General features: G+C 44.1%; 2 protein-coding genes across 3 annotated transcripts in view; one reads left to right on the forward strand and one right to left on the reverse strand.

Moving 5' to 3' along the window:
• Sec22a (SEC22 homolog A, vesicle trafficking protein) overlaps positions 1 to 8,550 on the forward strand; it is a 66,598-nt gene extending 58,048 nt beyond the window's left edge. For both annotated transcript variants that reach the window (XM_005386526.2, XM_013515189.1), the window contains one exon: positions 4,883 to 8,550. In XM_005386526.2, the coding sequence (XP_005386583.1) occupies positions 4,883 to 5,083 (201 nt within the window). In that variant the 3' untranslated portion in view covers positions 5,084 to 8,550. The remainder of the gene's footprint in view (positions 1 to 4,882) is intronic.
• Positions 8,551 to 13,166: 4,616 nt separating this feature from the next.
• The window catches only part of LOC102014808 (adenylate cyclase type 5), a gene marked incomplete at its 5' end in the record, with an annotated part of 135,402 nt that continues 131,934 nt past the window's right edge, over positions 13,167 to 16,634 (reverse strand). Inside the window, 2 exon segments of the mRNA XM_005386527.2 lie at positions 13,167 to 13,539; positions 15,267 to 15,391. Coding sequence (XP_005386584.1) covers positions 13,411 to 13,539; positions 15,267 to 15,391 — 254 coding nt within the window. The 3' untranslated portion in view covers positions 13,167 to 13,410.

Raw genomic sequence — 16,634 nt, forward strand, 5'->3', positions numbered from 1 at the left:
AAAGTTTTATAGTTTTACATTTTAAAGATGTTGATCCATGTTTTCTAGGAGATGTAAAGTGCAGATTCTCCCTGCCCCCTTGGCCTATAGGTGGTCAGTTGCTTCAGCACTATTTGTTTAAATGGTTATTTTTTTCTCCATTGAGTTGTGTTTGTACTTGAAAATTTAGGTAGGGATATTTGTGTGGTAATGTTTCTGGGTTCTGAATTATGTATCATTGGTCTATGTGTCTATCCACTATAGACACAGTCCTGATTACTATAGCTATATAAGTCACCTTAAATTCAATTTTGTTAACAGCACTATTCAAATCACGTGTTTCATACTGAGTGAATTATGGTAGTTTATGGTTTTTTAGGAAGTTGTCTATTTCATCTAAGTTATCAAATTTATGTATGTAAAGTCTATCGTAGTATTTCCTTATTACCTTTACAATGTCTGTAGTATCTGTAGTAATATCTCCTATAGTGATATTGATAACCTGAATTCTCTCTTTTTCTTGATCAGTCTTGCTTCTGTCATTTTCAACTTCACTGGTCTTTTTTGTGGGAGTGGTTTTTTCCGGTACCGGGAACTGAACTCACAACCTTGTGCTTGCCAGGCAGGCGCTGTGCCACTGAGCTAAGTCCCCAGCCCCTCACTGGTCTTTTTGAGTAACCACCTATTAATTTTGTTAATTTTAATACTGTTTTTCTGTTTTCAATTTCAAATTTCTGCACTTACTGAGAGAAGAGTATTGAATTGATGGTTTTTCTTTTCATTTTAGTTCTACTTTTGTTTCAAGATTGTGCAGCTGTGTTTGGTTCATATACATTTAGGATTGCTGCCTTACCTACCAGTTCTAGTGATTCCCTAGACATTCTTTTGCCCAATATTATTTACAATTATCTTACGTATTTCTTCTACATATATTGTAAAACACAGCAGATAATACTAGAATAATTTTTGCTTCAATTATGAAACATAATTTAGAAAAACTTAAGAGGAAAAGAAAAACCTATTGTACTTAAGTGTATTTTTGCTTACTGTGTTCTTTGTTCTTTCCTAATATTTCAAGATTCCTCCTTTTTATTGTTTCCTTTTGTTTAGAGGATATTCTTCCTTGAGGGTACATCTGCTGCTGACAAAATCTCCTCTAAGAGAGTCCGTTGCCCCTTCATTCCTAAAGGATATTTTTGTTGGATGTAGGATTCTGGGTTGACAATTCTTTTCTTTCAGCACTTGAGAAAACTTGTTCTACCTTTTTCTGGTGTCTGTGATTCCTGACAAAAAATCCTAACACTGTCTTGTTAATGGTGAGAGATCTGTTGCTTCATTACTGACAAGTGGAAGTAAATGTCCAGGGTGACTTGTGGTCTCTTGTGACATCAATGTGGGGAAAAAGAAGGAGAACATGATACCATCCTATGAGAATGAAGTCTTGCTTGCCTTCTGGAAGCTTACACAGGACCAGAACTCTGTATAGAATTCTAGCCTCCCCCACTCGGACTTTGATAATACGGATATGGTGGGAAACAGGTTTTCTTGTGTATAATAGTTTTTGCCTACATGTTTCTATCTTATTAAGGTGCATTTTTCCTAGTATTTGCTAGAAAGGCCAGGATCTTGAGCTTTTTGCTTTGGGTTTTTTTGTAGGGAGTTTTTGTTTGTTTCTGTTTTTATTGTTATATATCTGGTGACATTTCTAGATGTCAGCCTCTTCAGCTCAAAGTATGAAAAAAAGGAAGGCAAAAGGGAAACCCAGGGAAATTGCCGCTGTGCCTTTTCCTGTCAGGGTCCTTAGCTTGTCTGTCTTCTTTTTACCATTCAGTGTCTTATTTTTGTTTTATTTATAATCTGCAGCATTTTTTGTTGTACTTAATGGAAAGAGCAGGACAGAGTATCTATTCTATCATCCCAGAAACAGAATGCTCTGTGCTTGTTGATTTACAGTAAGTTACAGACTCATATTTTCGTAAGCATGCATTTTCTAAGAACATAGACATTCTTCCACATAGCCATGGCACCATGCCACACCCGAAAATATTAACATTGCTACAATATTATCTAGTGTAAGATTTTTATTCAGATCATTTCAGTTATCTCTAAAATATTCTTTTTTGCACTTTTTTCCCTGATGCAGGATTATGCATGTGTTTAGTTTTGTATCTTCTAATCTATAATACAATCTCCTAGCCTTTTGTTATCTGTTTTGTTGTTATCTTTCATAACAGGAACTTTTTTAGTTTTTTGAGACCAGTCTTGCTATGTAGTTTAGGCTGGCCTTAAACTCAAGGCAATCTTCCTGCCTCTGCCTCCTGAGTGCTGGAATTACAGGTGTAATTCCACCTGGCTTTAATAACATAGACAGGTCTAAGCAAGTATCTTGTAGAATGGCCCATAATGTGGATTGGTCTGGTTTTCTCATCATTATATTCAAGTTAAACATTTTGGGAATAGAATCATCTAGTGTAGGATGTTGTGTATCTCTCATTATATCAGGAAACATAATTAAGTTTCGTCATTTAGTTAAAGTTGTATCTACCATACCTCTGCATTGCAAAAATACTTCCTTCTGTGTAATTACTAAGTAATTCATTACTTTCTAAAGTCCTTAAAACCATTACTTTGTAAGGTCCTAAAATACCATGAATTAAGTACTAGTTTTTAATTTCAGAAAAGTTCTTCTTTATTTAATTACATAATTAATAAATGTAGACAGACAAATACAGTAATAGCTTTTACAGCAAGAATCAATGGATATGGAAATAGTGAGTAAAGTGTGATGAGATATTTACATCAAAATATTTCCCCAGGAGATACTTACAATACACAAGGAATAAGAATGACTTCAGCCTGTGGAAGCCTGGCAGACACCACCTTTTCAAGTGATCAGAATTGACATTACCGGATATAAGACATATTGACTATCACCTCGGTGGTATTCTTGCCAAAATTGCATGTCCTCAGTTTAATCTTAAAAAGACAGTAGATACACCCAAACTGAGGAATTAATTCATTAATACTCTAAGACTGTCATGGTCATGAAAAACAAAGACTGAGGAGCTGTTCCAGATTGGAGAAGACATGATGACTAAATATAGTCCATAATCTTGGATTGTACTCAGGACCAGAAAGAGGACCCTAGTGGGACAACAGACAACATTCGAATGTAGCCTGTTGATTACTTAGTAGTATTGTGTTAGGGCTAATTTCCCGGTTTGATGTTTATTCTGTGGTTATGTAAGAAGGGAACATTAGGGAAACAGAATGAAGATGGTAGTAGAACTCTACTGTTTCTGTACCTTTTCCCTAATTCTAAAATTATTTCAAAGAAAAATCTACTTTTCCATTTTTTAACCTTCTATTCCACAGTGCATATCATTCAGATAAAGTAATTGCTTTCAATTCCTTTTGCTTGTTTAGCAAAGCATTCTTTTTAAATAAGCAGAGTTCTAACTTATATAAGAACAAAACCTGTTTAATAGAATAAAAACCCTTTTGTCTTTTCCATTCTGAAGACTGGATATAATTTCACAAAGACCTATGCTTTTTTCTAAAGACTCTGATCACATGTAATTCCTATGTTTGCTGGGTTGTGAATTTTAGACCTTTTCTAGAGAATAGTTCATTCATTCAACAAATTTTATTGAGGACTGACTGTGCACCAGGCCCTGTTCTACATACTGAAGATAAAATGATTGTACAAGCAGCCAGTAACCCTAAGCCTAATCCTAACTACAATCCCTCACGAAACTTACTGGAGAGGCACGAGATTTTATTGGGAGTCTAGAGATGATGTATTGTTCCCTTATCCATTGCTAAGGTAAAATGCTTATCGCCCAGCAACTTAAAGGAGCAGTTTATCTGGCTCGCAGTTTCCAATGGGTTTAGTCCATGGGTAGCTGGCTTCAAGGCAGAAATAGCATGATGGAAAGGATATGACGGAGAAAAGCTGCACATCTTGTGGCATCCAGAAGGAGAGAGAGGGACAGAGGGAGAGAGGGAAGGAAGGAGGGAGGGACAGAACATATACTTCCAAGTCACGCCCCCAGTGATCTGCCCCCTCCAACCAGGCTCCACCTCTGAACACAAGACTTTTGGGGAATTTTAGATTTAAATAATAGCAGATGACGAAATAAACGTGTTTTTCAAGTATGTTTGTAATATATTGTGGAGAAAAATAAAGCAGGAAAGGGGACATGCCAAGGTTGGTGGGGGTTCTTTCTCTACTTACTCATTGTCCTCCTCTGACCCCTTTTTTTGTTCTTTTTCAAAACATAAGTCTTATTAAAATGTTTATAATCCTCCCCCATTAAGATGTAAACTGTGAGCAAGAGCTTCATTTATTTCCCTCACAACTGAAGAACAGTGCTTGATTTATAGCAGTGCCTGCTTAAACACACAACTGAAGAATTGCATCAGATCCTGTGCTTCACACAGTTCTTCCCCTCACTGAATCCCAGTTAAATTTTGTTGATTTCATTAATACACTCAGGTTATACTAGAGACCACTTTACCGAATAACTTACACAAGCTTTTGGTACTTCTTGGGGTGAGAATGGAGCAACCTTTGTCCCTGGCAACATATGTTGGTTACCTGTTACCTTGGAGAATTCGCCTAGCCTGTTTGCAAAGGAATCATCCAGTTGTACTTCCATTTAAAATGTGCTATGAAATGCTTCTCTTTTGAAAAATGAAAGACATAAAAGGAAAAATCCATTTCCCTTTCAAGCTGTAGAACTTTCATAGCTGAATATCTTATATGTTACATTATCTTATCCTTCAATGAAAAATACCCTTATTCTGGTCACATATTTTATTCTCAGATCTATTACAATTTTTATTAGGAACATCTGTTTCTTACAGCCTTAATCATCTTTCATTTTTATATTTTGAACAGTGTTATTTACTTGTCTACTACACCGGCTGGCGGAATGTCAAATCTTTTTTGACTTTTGGCTTAATCTGTCTATGCAACATGTATCTCTATGAACTACGCAACCTCTGGCAGCTTTTCTTTCATGTGACTGTGGGAGCATTTGTCACTCTGCAGATCTGGCTGAGGCAAGCCCAGGGCAAGGCTCCCGATTATGATGTCTGACATTCTTCAGATGTGTTGCCTTGGCTTCAGGGGAAAAGGAGGGGACATATCTTAACTGCCACTGTGATGAAGAAACCAGTCACCACAAATGAGAAGCTCTGTATTCGTTTTCTCCAATTTTCCTGTTTCTAAATCAGCATAGCATGCCTGTGAGCATGCAAGACCTCGTAGGGAAGCTCTTCTCTGAAGAATTTCGGCAGTGAGCTTGTAGAGAGGAAGAGGAGGAGCCTTGTCTCTTCATAGCCATAAGAATGGAAGACGTCAGACTCTACCAGAAGACCTGGCTAGCTGTCCTGAGTCCTCACCTGAGCTCAGTCAAAACAACGGCCTGGAATTGCTGAGGACCAAGCAGGCACTGCACTCGGAGTTTGCCTTCGTGAGGCATCACTATAGACCAAATAAAAAGATGCTGCAGAAATTGGAACGTACATGTTTTGAAACAAAAGATTGTGCTAAATATCAGATTATTTGTATATTTATCGTAGTAAGATTTTAGGAGTTCAGGGTGGTGTAGAACTGGGTGTATTGCTTTTCTGGTTTTGCCCAAGTCCTAACTCTGGAAATCACCTGATACAGGAGAAAGCTGTGGTGAGTTTGTCTCTGGAACCTCACAAGTATTGGAAGTACAATGGTGTATATTTTCTTTTTAAACCGTGTTTTTTGTTTCTTTTGAAATCACTTTTTAAAAATGATTCATTAGACTATAATCATTGTTCCCAAGTTTTGATCACTTGAGTACTATATTCTCTATTTAATATTTATCTTTTTAAATTTCAAAGTATTTTTAAAAGAAACAAATCCTGCTGTAAGAAGAAAGCCAGTGGCACTTTGCCATAAAAAAAGAGTGATCACAAAATAAATAAAATTAATACAAAAAATGTTGCTAAGTTTTAGCTAGATACTAATGCCTGCCAAGGCTGTGAACTAAGAAGCCTGTACTTTGTAAAAGAGCTTGCCTGCCCAAAATGAGACTCTGTGAAGTAATCAGAGGGTAAAAGAACATTCTAAAGGGAATGACATTTTCACTGTGATTCAGCATTACTTAATTCTGTGCCATGAGCCACCTAAAACAATCTTATAATGTCAGCCATGGTGTGGACCTGACTATGGAAATACTGGACCTTATGTACCGGGAATCAGAAGGTGACATCCCTAGCAATTCTGGCTATGTTTCAGGTTTAGGGAAGTAAGCACCTATTTGAAAAAACTAACTTTCTGAAAACATTAGAAAGATATACAAGCATTTCAAATTAATGATATAGGAACCAGAGTTCGATTCCATTAGTAAAATCTGTAGCTCTCCTACTTTTGGAAGTTATCTTCTTGAGTAATTTTCCATTGTTTTGAAAGAAAAGATTCTAAAATTGGAATTCATAGGGTATTGAAAACCAGTAGGCACCATTATATGTAATTCATGTTGGTGGGTATGTTTATTAAGTGGAAGAAATAACTGGAGGGTAACGTCGTCAGGCTGCCTTGTTGGCCTGAATTAGTATATGTGGGTACAGCTAGACTATGTTTAAGATCTTAATTAGAACCTTGGCTCCCCTCTCCTTTTAGGAGAATGAAATGTAAGGAAGGCACAAAGCTTATGTCAAGGATTTATTTTACTAAAAACAATTCCAGTTCACTCTATATTCATACAAGGCTGTAGAGAAAGTGTGTATATTCTGAAAGAGGTACCCAAGGTGTCATATAATCTTAAATCAGTGTTTGGGATTTTGTACCTACGGAGCCAAAAAAGTAAAAGAGTTCTAAACTAATGGCTTAAACAAAACTTTCTTGTAAATTATCAATTAACCAGGAAGTTATCAGTGTTATCGGTTTGGTTTAGGAGCTATCTCCTGATCGTGGAATTAATTACTGAGTTACAGTGTTTGGTATTTGGATCCCTTCAATAAGGACATTTAAAAACTCACCAGCTATTTTTTAAAGGCTTGGTTTTCTTTTTTTTTTTTTTTTTCATTTCACCAGCTATTTTGGATAAAAGGATGTTTACATCTTAATGTAAAAAATGAAACAGGTATAAATAATGTTTGATGTGTACAAATGCGTTCTTTCATTACTTGGTGCCTACATCCCTGAATGATTGCATAGATTTCTGTCTGTATCATATCACTGACAAGAAATTACGAATTTGGAAAGAGATTTTGGGCATGTTTTTAAAGAAGTTCATAGGCTCTCGAGAAAGAATCACTTTGGCATCTAAGGTATATGATTATATTAGTCAGCTCTCCCTTTGCTGGGACACAATACCTGACACACCTAACTTAAAGGAGGAGAGCTTTAATTTGGCTCATGGTTTATGAGAGTTCGATCCATGGTTAGTTGATTTCCAAAGCAGAAACATCTTGGCAGAAGTGGTGGAGCACAACCTTCATGGCAGCTCACCAGCAGATCAGGGAACAATGACAAGAAGAGGTCAAGGACCAGATACAGGACCCCGAGCTCATGTCTCCATGACCATCCAGACTCACCCAGAAGTGTGTTTTACTAATCCCTTGGGCACCTCTAAAGCCAATTGAATTGACAGTCCTGCTTAACTCTCACCATGATACCAATATGTTAGATTTATATTATACTTTAACTTCTTAACAGCAAACCAGGTTTATCTCCTTAGAATGAATTTTGTACTTCAAGGCAAGTAAACAGTAGCTTATATTAAGTGGAAGGAGACCAAGGTGATCAGATCTTATTGACTTATGCCACATAGCTAAGCACACACAACTCTAATCTCCTAACGTAGAGCCTTTTTCACTAATGCGGGATGAATAAAGCTGATCAAGATTATACTTACAGAATATGTTGATTCTTGATCAAATCAAGTAATTGAGGGATTCTGAAATCAGTGAGTCCAAGCCTGCTCCAGGTATGGTTTATCTTAGGTATAAGTATACCTTAATAGGTATATAATGTGTGGGTATATTTTGGTCTAAGTGGTGGATGTGTAGCTAAGATAAATACAAGTATATTTTATCTTAATTTAGGAAACCATGAAATACTGCTTTTTTATTGTGCCAGGAGAGCAAAAATGCCCTTTTATTTCTGCTTTTTTGCTCTGTATTTGAAATGTATCTAAACTTTTCCCAGAGCAATGGGAATACAACATACCAAGAGAAGACATAAAAACAGTGTTAATAAAATATGAACAGAAAGGGAGGAGAAACAAAATTAATGAAAATGAAAAGAAGGGTTAAAGCATTGCCACTATTGTCACTGATGTGATTCTGGGACTTCCTAGAAGTTAGCCAGGTAAGCATTGCTCTGTTAGTGGCAAGGTAGGGTGCTCTGTTCTGTAGCATTCTGATAAAAAGATTCTCACTCGGACAGGGGATATAGCTCAGCTGCACAGTGCCTGTCTGGCAAGTGTGAGGTTGTGAGTTGAATTCCTGGTACCAAAAAAAGAAAAAGATTCTCATTTGAGGGTCCTACAAAGTACTAAATAAACAGAATTTTTAATTATTTGACACACGTTTTCATGTAATTGTGCCTTGAGTCCTCAACTTGTACCATTTTTCAAAAGCTTTCACTTCAGGGTGTGTGTGTGTTTAATAGAAGATTTTGTTCCAGTAAAAATTCTTGCCCAAAGCTAAAAATAAGTATCTTTGAAAATCCATTTAAGGCAGAGACTCGACTCAAGGAGAAACTCTACCAAATTTTGTAATTTTATAATTTATATAAAGTGAATGTGGTTTTTGTACATTAACACATCGATTTTGCTATGAAGGCGGATCTTCTCCCAGCAGAATCCAGCCTGGAAAAGTGCATGGCTCTATTTCTAGCTGGGCTAGGTCTGGAGTCCCGTTAGGCTGCTGCTTTGTCAAGGGACTGCAAAGACTAGAGCTTTGCCTTCAGGACTTCACTGCTGTAACTCAGAGGAGGTGACTGGCCTTTATTCCAAAAGGGTTATGAACGCAAGGGTGCTTTTTAAGCTGTTAGATGGAGCACAGCAAAGTGTGTGTGTGTGTGTGTGTGTGTGCGCGTGCGCACGCATGTGCCATTCTAGTTGTTTCTGTTTTAACAGTCCTTTGGTTTACTTTAAAAGTTAGAGGTACTGTGGAATGTGTGGTAAAAGGACAAATCAGTTATTTCAAAAGCATCTACCACTGAGACCAAATGGGCACTTAGCTTTACCACAGATTACAGGTCACTCTTCAGAGTTGCATTCTTCATCTACGATCAGAGCTTCTTAGTATATTTCTGCATTATTACCTCTATGGAAATGGAGTCTTTCTACCTAGAAATGCTGTGGTAAAATAAAACCTGATCTTCTGTTTAAATTGGCTTTAACAATACCCTTGCTAAAAGCGGTAAGAAAACCCCCTGTGATTTGAGAAGTTATGACGGGGCTTGTGGGTAGGGGAGGAGCCAGCAGAGAGTTTAAGGCATATCTGCGTCTTCCCCAGCCTAGAGGTGTCGAATCAGCCTCATGGGTGTTTAGGCTGCTCTGAGGTCCTGGCAGATTGCAGCCTCAGGTTAAGGCTTCACTGTCTCAAAGAGAAGCAGTAGCTGCAGCTGCCGCTCTTGCAGGATCTCCTTGGTGGCCAAGCTTTCTAGGTTACTCTATTTAGCAGTTGAAATCACACTGACCATGGGAACACTGTGTGATCGGAAGCTATATGGCGTGCATCTTCCTGCCTGTGAGGGGTGTGGACACGTGGGCACACTGTCCTGTGCATGGGCACTGCTGCTGTGTCATCAGTCACGTCAGCACAGTTGGCAAGAGTTCCTGAAATCAGTACCCTTGCTTCGAGAATCCTTCTCTGCGTTTCCTTGGCAACTAACAATATTTCCAGCCCAACCTCACCCACAATTCACATTGCCCTTTTCTCCTTCCCACAGCACAGCGATGCACGCATCACCCAGCAGGCTCATGGCACACACGGGGCTCCTTCCGACAGTAACAGGACACACAGTCCACTTACCATGTGGTCCTGTTGTCCTGGTCCAGCTCTGCTTTGGTCACTGGCCTCCTTTGTGCAGTGCTGTGCTTTGAGTCTGGATGGGAAGGGGCCTAGCCTAAAGGCAGACAGACGGTGTTCTGCCTTGCACTTGGTGTTCTCTAATGCCTAGGAGTAAAGGCGGGAATGTTTATCAGCACTCTGCTGGTGGGGGTGCCACATCATCTTCCTGGCGGCACAGAGTGAGGGGCACCATTGCATTTCCACACAAGGAAACAAAGGCATGGCTCAAGAACTGGTCCTTTGTATATCACATTGGTTGGTGGGTGTGGCATCTGATCCAGGCTTGTTTTAAATAAAAGTTGGTCACCTTTCTGTGCCACAGTGCACCTCAGAAAGAAAACTCTTAGTGTGTGCGTGCAGCTGACAACAGCTGGGCTCTTACCATGGTCGCAGCAGCAGTGACAGCCGATGAAGCAACATGGAGAACAGGGGAGATGGCAAGGTATTCTACACGGCAGGCACGATGGACATAGGTCATGCAACTTGAGCTCCGTCACAGTGCTCTAATCCATCTGGTGGTGGCAGGATTTCAACACAGGTCTGTCTTCTCAGAACTCATGCTCTTACCCACGTCACGTTAAGAATAGGTATGTAGTATGGAAATCCTCTTTTATTACAAAAGTAATGTTACACATGATCATGTCAGTTCTAGCTCCTCATCTAGTAACTGTTCTAGGCAAATAAAATAGTTTGCTAAAATTCCTGTGTTTGTAACCAATTTATAACAATGGCAGTACAGATGGCTGCAAGACGTATGGGGAGGCTTCTAGGTGCTTAGATGCTAGGGCAAGGAGGTATCATTGTAATATTTGAAGTGAAACTGACTTCATGGGTTAAGCATCATTGGTGAGTCATGTTGCAAACCTTTACTAGTGGGATGCTGAAATCTGTTGGCTCCTTGGCTTGAAGTAATTTTATGAGAATTCTGCTGTAGAGTATTCCTGTATCTGGCATTAATTATAAGTAGCAGGCAACTTTTTCCAGCGTATACTGGTGATTAAGAGTTTGGATCCAGACTCCCTGCCCTCCCTTCTTCTAGCATTATGACTCCCATGTAAAGTGGGGTGGTTATGAGAATCAAGTGAGTTGATAAATGTAAAGCACCTAGAACAGAGCCTTGCACAGCAAGTGATTGTCACTGCCTGTACCCCCCCCCAAAAAAAAATTCCCTCCCAAGAGAAAAGAAAAACCCAAGGGCTTTTGGAAAATCTGAAGTGCAGTAAGAGCACCCTGTAATAACTGGATCTCCCTTCAGCTACTGTTGATCTTGAGAGGCAAGCACCCTGCTCCACCAAACTCAGCAGCGCCCACCCCTGACCTGTGGCCCATCCCTTCCTGCCTCGGGTCCCCCCCACTGCCTTTGTTCTTCTGTTTTCCCCTTCTTTCCCTTGAAATATAAACATGCGTGGCTCACTTGTTTTAAAATATCTGTCCCTGCACCCCAGCCCAACCCAAAAATCAGGCGAGAACACATTACCAGTGAAAGTGTTTAATAGTTAAATTATTTAAATAGACTTTTCAATTTCCATGGGAAATCATAATTGTATCCATTTTTGCAAGAGCAGGAGTAAAAAGAGTGCACACCCTTAGAGGGAACGCAGAGCTAGCACTGCACGCTGTCACCAGTCACTGCTGGGGTGGGGAGGCCCACGAGGCCACGACCGGCGAGGGCACAGGATGAATGCAGCACGCACACTGTATCAGGTTGGAAGCCAAACGAACACCCACCACCGCCAGTGGCGGCCGGATGGAGGCGGGGACTCGAGAACACGGGGAGGAAGCCGGCCCCTTCGGCAGAAGCGAGAGGCCAGGGCAGAACTCAAAGATGGAGCAGCAGAAGCACGGGACAGACTCAGGCTTGGCAGTTTGGGGTCCACAGTTTTGCTTCTGAGCGGGGCTCCAAGGTGAGGGGATGCAGGGGCATATCGAAGTCATGTTTCAGCAGCCGGCGCGGGGCTGCCGCCTCCCTCCCTGACTCGTGTGGGAGGGGAGATTCTGTCCTGAGAAACAGTTGAGGGCTCTGGGCACAGGCCCTATGGATACTGCGTGAATGCGTCTGTGATAGCACGTCATTTTCCCACTGCCTCCCTCATAGAAGTGATCAAAATGGGTTTCCTTTCCTCAGTATTTCTGCCCCCTCCGCAGTAAAACAAAAGGCAGACAAAACAAGCCAAGCTGCCCACGCAGGGTGTGGCTGTGTCTCTTGCCTCCAACACAGCTTGGGGTGAAAAAGCAGCTTTCTGTCATTCTGTTTGCACTTCACTCGGGAAGTGGGATGTGTGTGTGTGCGAGTGTGTGTGTGTTAGAGATGGGGCAATGTATCTCTGTGTCGTCGTCCTACTTCATCTGAATGTGTGGTACCCCAAGTGACACGCCCCTGCTCTGGTTGTACCTAGGAAAACCAAACGCTGCCAAGTCTGAAATGAGGGAAACAGAGCCTGCAGGAGTGCAGCATGAACACACACACACAAACACCAGTGCACACACCGACATACGGTACAAACGCACACACACGCCCCGCTGTGCACAGCTGTTTTCTAATATAGAGAATTTACAAAATATAGAATTTGGTATATCTGTTAGATCTCCAAGGCTTTCAATAATACAAAATAAAAAATACAAAAAAGACAAGTTGGGACCCCCACCCTCCCTCCCCCGTGGTATCCTGGTTTGTTTGTGTCTCTTACACGAATACTACTAGCATAGTCTAAAGAAGGGCACAGAAAACGTGTTTTATTTAATAAATATTTTCTTTTCCTTAGATCCCGCACTCCTTGCTTGGCATCCGCCTGCCTCCCCCTCACAATCAGTTGAGTTTCCCTCACAGGGCGCTGTGGTGTGTGTGTGTGTGTGTGTGTGTGTGTGTGTGTGTGTGTGTGTGTGTGTGTGTGAAGGCCCGGCCCCCTCCACAGCCAGCACTCTGCCCCAAGCACCACCCGGGGCCAGGGCACAGCCTCTGTCCGGAGCAGCAGACCTGCAGGCTCCGTGGTACCCTGGGCCAGCATCCGCCTGCCCCCACTGTCCAGGCTGTGGCCTCCTTGGGCCTGCTGCCACGTGCCGGGCTCCAGCAGCGCCCCTCCACCGCGCAGTGGCACCTGCCAGAAAACAAGGTTCATCCGAGTCCAGCAGAGTCTTCTGCAGGGGAAACATCTTTGGTCAGCTTGGTGCTCGCAGGACGCTGGCACCAGGGCCTGGGCCGGAGGCCATGCCCACCAGCAAAGGCAGAGGCCGCTCTGAGTCAGGTGGGAATCTCCTCAGTGCGGCGGTGTGGCCGGGTGCAGGCTCCTCACCTGCCCACGTGGAGCAAAAGCAGCCGGTTCCCTTCCTGTGGAGCCCGGGCTGTGGCGCCACTGCTGGTGGCTGCTAACTGAGAGGGGGGCCTCCGTTGAGGAAGTAGGTCATCATCTCCCCTTTGCCCTTCACCTTGACCACGCCCCGGCACTCCAGCTGGTACGTGTTGGCAACCAGCACCTGGTACATGTCCGTGGTGACCTGTGGAGACCAGGCAGGCAAGAGCACAGGGCGTGGGTAAGCCACGACATGAACTGGGTGTGGGCGGCATCACCCAAACCCCCATGCCGGCGGAAGAGGCGGGGCAGCCCCTCCACCAAGGGACAGGCAGAGGTGGGCCCTGCCCAGCCCCTCAGGATGACAGAAGCGTGGCAGCTGTGGCTCTCGGCAGCTCCGTGCGGCTGTGACAGGCCCTGCCTGTGTGCTCCGTCAGCGCGGCTCCGTGTGCCCCGTAGCCCACCACGCGCCTGTGCGCAGGAGTGGCACTTGGGAACTTTCAGGACAATCCGACAGTGCTATAGCAGTGGCCAAATGTGTAATTAGGGTCTTCTTCAGGATCAGAAAGATTTCTAAAAACTGGTTTTTAGCACCGATGGCTGAAGAACCTCTGCTTGTCTCTTTCTGAGCTCTTCAAGCTGACTCACCTGCCTGCGGTGACAGTTAACACACGGCAGCACCTGGACTCAGTTCTAGAATCTTTTAGCCTTGAGGACAAAGAGGACTCCCTGGAACTTCATCCACTACAGCGGTGGCGAACCTATGGCACGTGTGCTGCAGTGAGCTGGTTCTATTATTGACAGCTTTAGAAGGTTCTCCACTGCTGCACTGCACTGTGCTGCTCTTGGTGAGCAGGGAGGTGGGGGTGACAGGACAGGGCGTGGCAGGGTGGCCACATGCCTCACAGGAGGGCTGGGTACCGTTTCTGGGCGTTGTCTGGCTCCTGGCCTGGCTGTGGACTTGGCTGGGTGGGCCGCCTGGGTACCAGGCGTTGCTAACTGTGGCTTCCATATGGGGAGGCCCTGCGCTGGCTCGGGACAGAGTCCACTCCTGCCGCTGGATGAGGGAAAAGTCCCAAAAACATGCCCGCCACCGCAGCAGCCCAGTCCCCACGCAGCTGTCCCTTCTCTCCTTGGTGTGTTGGCGGAGGTAATAAAGGCCATGTGCCATCTACAAACCAGCCAGGCAGGGTGACCTGGCCAGCACTGTGTCTGGCTCAGTCCCTTTGTTCAGAGGGGACAGAACACTTAAGCAGTACCAATGTGGGCAAAAGGCCTTAAAAATGGCACAGTGAGGACTTGAAAGAGCTGAGGCCAGGGCAGCTGAGCGCCCCAGCCTCACAGGGAGCAGCGGCTAAGGGGAGCTGACAAGGCCCAGCTCAGGGCCCTTGGTATCAGGCTGGAGGGAGCAGAATCAGAATTCCAGAGAAGAGTAAAGAGGAGCAGCTGCAGCTCTACAGTCTTGGGAATCACAAGCACCAGCCTAGCAGGGTCAAGAGAGGAACAGAAGCCCCTGGCCTCTGCCAGGCCCCGTGGCAGCTGGGGCTAGTGGAGACACCATCCGGGGACCAAGCTCTGAGATCTGCCAGCCCAGTGGGTGAGGCCCTGCTCCCTGAAGGAAACTGTCCTCTGTGTGCCTGGCTGGGCAGGTCCTGTGGGTCCCCAGGAGCCAGCAGCAGCCATGGATCCGAACTCATCTGCTCGATTCCTTCTGTGCCCAGCAGAGGGCTCTGCACAGGCCTGGGGATCTGTCCAAGGTGCTAAGGGCTGGATGCAGTCCTGTTCTCCAAGACATCAGCACTAACTGCTTCGTCGCTTTATATTTGGAGCAAAAGTTATGACTGGGAACTGTGAGTGGCCTGCCCTGAAGACCTCAGGATCACACGGGTCCCCTCACATAGGTGATGTGCGCACCGATGCTCCCGCACTCACCTGGATGCGGTCAGGCACACCAGTGCTGTCCATGCGGCTGGCCACGTTCACCGTATTGCCCCAGATGTCGTACTGAGGTTTTCGAGCCCCAATCACCCCGGCCACCACTGGGCCAATGTTGAGCCCTGCAGGGGACAAAAGTCAGCCACACTCCTCAGGTGAAGACCAGTGCTTGCTTTGTTTGCCCTCACCAGCGTCCTCTCGCCACCCACTGCGGGATCTCCCTGAGAGCCACCTCAACCCTGCCGTCTCCCACCTCTCTGCTCCGTCCATCATGCTAATTCGGAAAGCTGGAACTCCCGCACTCATCCCGCTCCTGAGTCCTCACCACCCTTGCAAGCCTCCTGCCAGGAGTGCCCTCAGCAAGTCTGCAGTGCCCTCTTACATAATCCAATTGCCTTGTCTTCATATTCCTGCTTCAGGGAGACTGGAACATGCACTCTCATCTCAGGTTAACATTTACAAAGTGCTACTTCCCCCTTCCTTGCTTCTCCTTTTCTCTCCCTCTGTTCTGGCTTCTGACCCAGGTCCCTGCTCAAGTTTCCTCTTTCTCTGAGTCCTGTCAAAGGCACACGCTTCTTTCTTTACCCCACAAGCTATTCCAGGAGGGACTGTCTACCTCACTGGCCACCCAGCTCTTTTCAGAGGTCACACCACGAAGGAGCTACTCCATAGGAACAGACCACACCCACCCACCTCTTGCTGGATTTGGTGGCTCAGTCCCCAGTCCAGCCCAATAAAAGAGCTGAGGTAGTATACAAAAATATGCAACAGGAGAAAAACACAAATGGCTGCGGATGGATGAAATGGAGTGAAAGCAAAATGAAAATGGAGATAATACATGAAACTAGGAGTGAAATTAATACAAAATTGCAGGCTGTACCAGTAGATCCCCAGAGCTGGTTCTGTTGGGCTTTCCAGCAGCACTGCACAATGGAAACCTGGTCAGGTCCACAAGCACTGTGCCGAGGACAGCTGAAGGGGCAGGCTCAGGGGCAGCCCAGTTCCTGACACTTAGGCCAGAGCCACACGCTTCCCCAAGGATGTTAACGATCACAGTATTGGTTTTAGTAACCCCATATTTCAGTTTAGTGTGCTAATTCTGAGAATTAAATCCCAGTAATTTTCTGGTGAGTGGGTTACTGTTACTTCTTTCAAATTTGAAATCTAAATCATTTATGCCTTGAGACATACCCAGGGAGTGGATAATGCATGAGAATTCTGCACAGACCGAAGATCTGCTCTTTTAGAAAGCATCTGCCACCTCCACAAACCCCCAGATGGGAGAAGAACCCTGGACAAAGTTCCTGTTGTAGAAGGGGCGCTCTCTGTCAGACTACCCTGGTGAGACACATCCTAAGGACAAGC

The sequence above is a fragment of the Chinchilla lanigera genome, unplaced genomic scaffold, assembly GCF_000276665.1.
Source record: "Chinchilla lanigera isolate Chin_1 unplaced genomic scaffold, ChiLan1.0 scaffold00026, whole genome shotgun sequence".
In the NCBI taxonomy this organism is placed as follows: Eukaryota; Metazoa; Chordata; class Mammalia; order Rodentia; family Chinchillidae; genus Chinchilla; species Chinchilla lanigera.